This window comes from Nothoprocta perdicaria, unplaced genomic scaffold, assembly GCF_003342845.1.
Source record: "Nothoprocta perdicaria isolate Ctin4 unplaced genomic scaffold, notPer1 scaffold_157, whole genome shotgun sequence".
Taxonomy (NCBI): domain Eukaryota; kingdom Metazoa; phylum Chordata; class Aves; order Tinamiformes; family Tinamidae; genus Nothoprocta; species Nothoprocta perdicaria.
In genome coordinates this window covers 1,820,587-1,823,381 of record NW_020454727.1, presented here as the reverse complement: position 1 = coordinate 1,823,381, position 2,795 = coordinate 1,820,587, and the positions used below count along the sequence as shown (strand labels likewise).

General features: G+C 69.2%; 1 protein-coding gene across 1 annotated transcript in view; it reads right to left on the bottom strand.

Moving 5' to 3' along the window:
* ARRDC2 (arrestin domain containing 2) overlaps window positions 1–2,795 on the bottom strand; it is a 6,001-nt gene continuing 3,206 nt past the window's right edge. Inside the window, exons 3-10 of the mRNA XM_026035176.1 lie at window positions 2,701–2,786; window positions 1,977–2,043; window positions 1,701–1,848; window positions 1,363–1,465; window positions 859–1,115; window positions 494–653; window positions 208–359; window positions 1–110 (exon numbers count right to left, since the gene is read on the bottom strand). Of these exons, the coding sequence (XP_025890961.1) occupies window positions 57–110; window positions 208–359; window positions 494–653; window positions 859–1,115; window positions 1,363–1,465; window positions 1,701–1,848; window positions 1,977–2,043; window positions 2,701–2,786 (1,027 nt within the window). The 3' untranslated portion in view covers window positions 1–56. The remainder of the gene's footprint in view (window positions 111–207; window positions 360–493; window positions 654–858; window positions 1,116–1,362; window positions 1,466–1,700; window positions 1,849–1,976; window positions 2,044–2,700; window positions 2,787–2,795) is intronic.

The following is a 2,795-nucleotide window of genomic DNA, read 5'->3' as shown; positions in this document are numbered from 1 at the left end:
GGGAGCGGTGTCCCCGTTGCCAGGATCCCTGGGATCACAGCGTGGTCGCTCACGGCTCAGCAGGTCATGCAGCGCGGCCGCGTCGTCTCCGCAGGCGGGTTCGGGTCAACCTAGAAAGCAAGTTGGGAGTCAGGGCCCGGAGCGGGGGACTCGTCCCGCACCCCGACACGAGCCCGGGGGGCCTCGGAGCGGGAGGGCATTTGTTACCTCCGAGTAGAGCGGAGGTGGCCGGAGGCGAAATTCCTGGATGTAGGCGAAGAAGGGTCCCCCGTCCAGCGCGGAGCCGAGCTCGGGGCTCGGCGGCGCCAGGCTCTGCTCCAGCTCCGGGCTGGACACGACCGCCGAGTACTCGGGGGGAGCTGCAGAAGGAGCAGCGGCCTCAGGGAAGAGGGCAATTCCCGCTCCCCGGAGGCGCCGCTCAGCCTGTCCCAGGTCCCCAGGGCTCCCCCAGAGGAGCCGTGAGGCCGAGGCCGCCACGGAGGCCGGCACTCACCCTCCGGCCGCTCCGGGATGCTGCTCAGCCACTCCATGTGGACGCTGCCCTGGCTGCTGACGCTGGAGGTGCGGCTCCCGAATGGATGCAGCGGGATGGTACCGATGACGAGCGGCAGCTCCAGGATCAGCTTGGAGCTGCCGGGAATATCCACGCAGACCTGCGGAGATGGGACACAAGCCCAGTTAGGAGACACTTGCAGCTGCCACCACTGCCCTTTGCTCCATCAGAGAGGCAGGAACCTCCCGGCATTCCCAGGATGGATGCAGAGAAGGGGAACCCGCAACCACCATTTAAGCTGGGGACAAAGCAGCTTTTCCTGCAAACCGCAGGCATGACGAGCGCATCCATGGGAGCCCCCTCACCTTTAGGGAATATTCCACCTGGATGATGCGGCAGTGGAGGATGGAAGGGCCCACCGGCGGGATCTTCAGCGCCCGCCCGTGCCACACGTCCCTCTTGCCGGCCGCGACGGAGTCGCCCACGATGCTGGTCACCACCAGCTTCTTCTGCTTCTTGGTGCCGCGGGCCACAAAGGTCTGAGTCTGGATGATGGCGGCCTTGGGCACGACGGCTCGGCTAGTGCCGTTGTCGATCTCGGCAAAGATGGGGATGACTTCGCCTGCCCGCACAGAAGTGAGCATTGCAGGAGGGCAGCCCGGCCGCTATCCTGCCCCTGGCATTCCCGGAGAGCTCCCCAGGGCCCGAGATGTTCCCCAAAACCCCGTGAATCCGACAGGACTTCGGCCCCGAGGTGGCCACCCACACCAGCGGGTCCCCAAAACTCCCGTCCCTGCCGCGTTTCACCCCCCCAGCTCCCTCCCCGCGGCGCTTGCCCGTCGTTCCGAGGGCGCCCGCCGCTGTCTCACCTGGGGTGTAGCCTTTTCGGTCAATCTTGGCAGTGACGGAAACCTGCCCGCGGTTGCAGTACCAGGCCCGGGCAACCTTCTCCTTGGCACCCGCCTGTGGAGCCTGGGGAAAGGGCCGCGTTAGAGCCCACGGGAGGACCCTCCAGCAGCAGCACCCAGCCGGGGGCACCCGCAACTGCTCGGGCACCCTGGCCAAGGGGTCGCTGCATTGAGAACCCACGAGACCTTCGCATCCTTCAGCGCCTGGTCTGGGCGATGCCGGAGGGCGCGCGTTTCGGAGGGCAGCGTTCCCAATTCCTCGCGCCCAAGCGACAAGGGGACGCGGGGGTGGCGCTCACCAGCAGGGCGGGCGTGTTGATGTCAACGGGCTCGATGACGGTGAACTCCTTCTTGGCCTTCCTGGCGGCGGCCCAGGGCCGGTGCAGCTTGGCCTTCACCCAGTAGCGCACGCTGCCGTATTTGCCCTCGAAGGAGGTGGCCAGGGTCCTGCGCAGGGCGTGGGGCTCAGCGCGGGGCTTGGCCGAGCCCCCCGTTTGGGTCCCCGTCCCCACGGGACCTCCGGCGCCGCCACCGCGCGCGGCTCCCTCCCCCGGCACCGCAAAGCGGGGACTCACTCGGGGAGCTGGAAGGTGAAGGGGAACTCGTGTCTTCCCGCCGGCAGGACGGTGACTTCGCCGCTGTCTGTGGGCAGAGCAGACGGGAGGTGACGCTCGCTCCGTGTGCGGCTCCGGGGCGGACGCGCTCCCTGCCCCGGCGACGGGCTCGTGTGTCCTCCCACCCGGGTGCTGCCCGCGGGCTGGGTGCCCCATAGGGTGTCCCATGTCCCGGTCTCTGGGGACGCTGGTCCCTGGGTGCCTCCAGCACCCAATGTTTGAGACCCCAGTGCACCCATTCACCCAGGCACCCCGCACTGCTGATCCCTAGGGTGCCCCATCCCAACATCCCCCACGCCAGGGGCACTGGGGTGTCCCTCACACCCCAGGGGTGCCGGGGTGTCCTTTATCCCCAGCCCAGGGAGCTGATCCCGTTGCAGCCAGTCCCGGGGTGCCGGCTTATCCCCAGGAGCTGCAGGCAGCGACAGGGCTGTCCCCGCACTGTCCCCGGCCACCCCTGCGCTGTCCCTGTCCCCACACCGTCCCTGTCCCCGCGCTCTCTCCAGCACTCCGGTGCTGTCCCTACACTCTCCCGCGCTGTCCCCTCGGTGTCCCAGCGCTCTCCCGCGCTGTCCCCGCGCCGTCCTTGTCCCAGGCTGTCCCCGCGCTCTCCATGCCCGGTCCCCGTCCATCCCCGCGCTCTCCGCGGCCCCGTCCCGCCCGGTCCCCGTGCCCGCGGCGGCACCTGCGGGCGCGAGCAGCGTGCGCCGCTGGCTCAGGAACTCCAGCCGCTCGCTGTAGCTCTGCGTGTAGGCGCTGCTGGCGCCGGCGCTGCGCGCC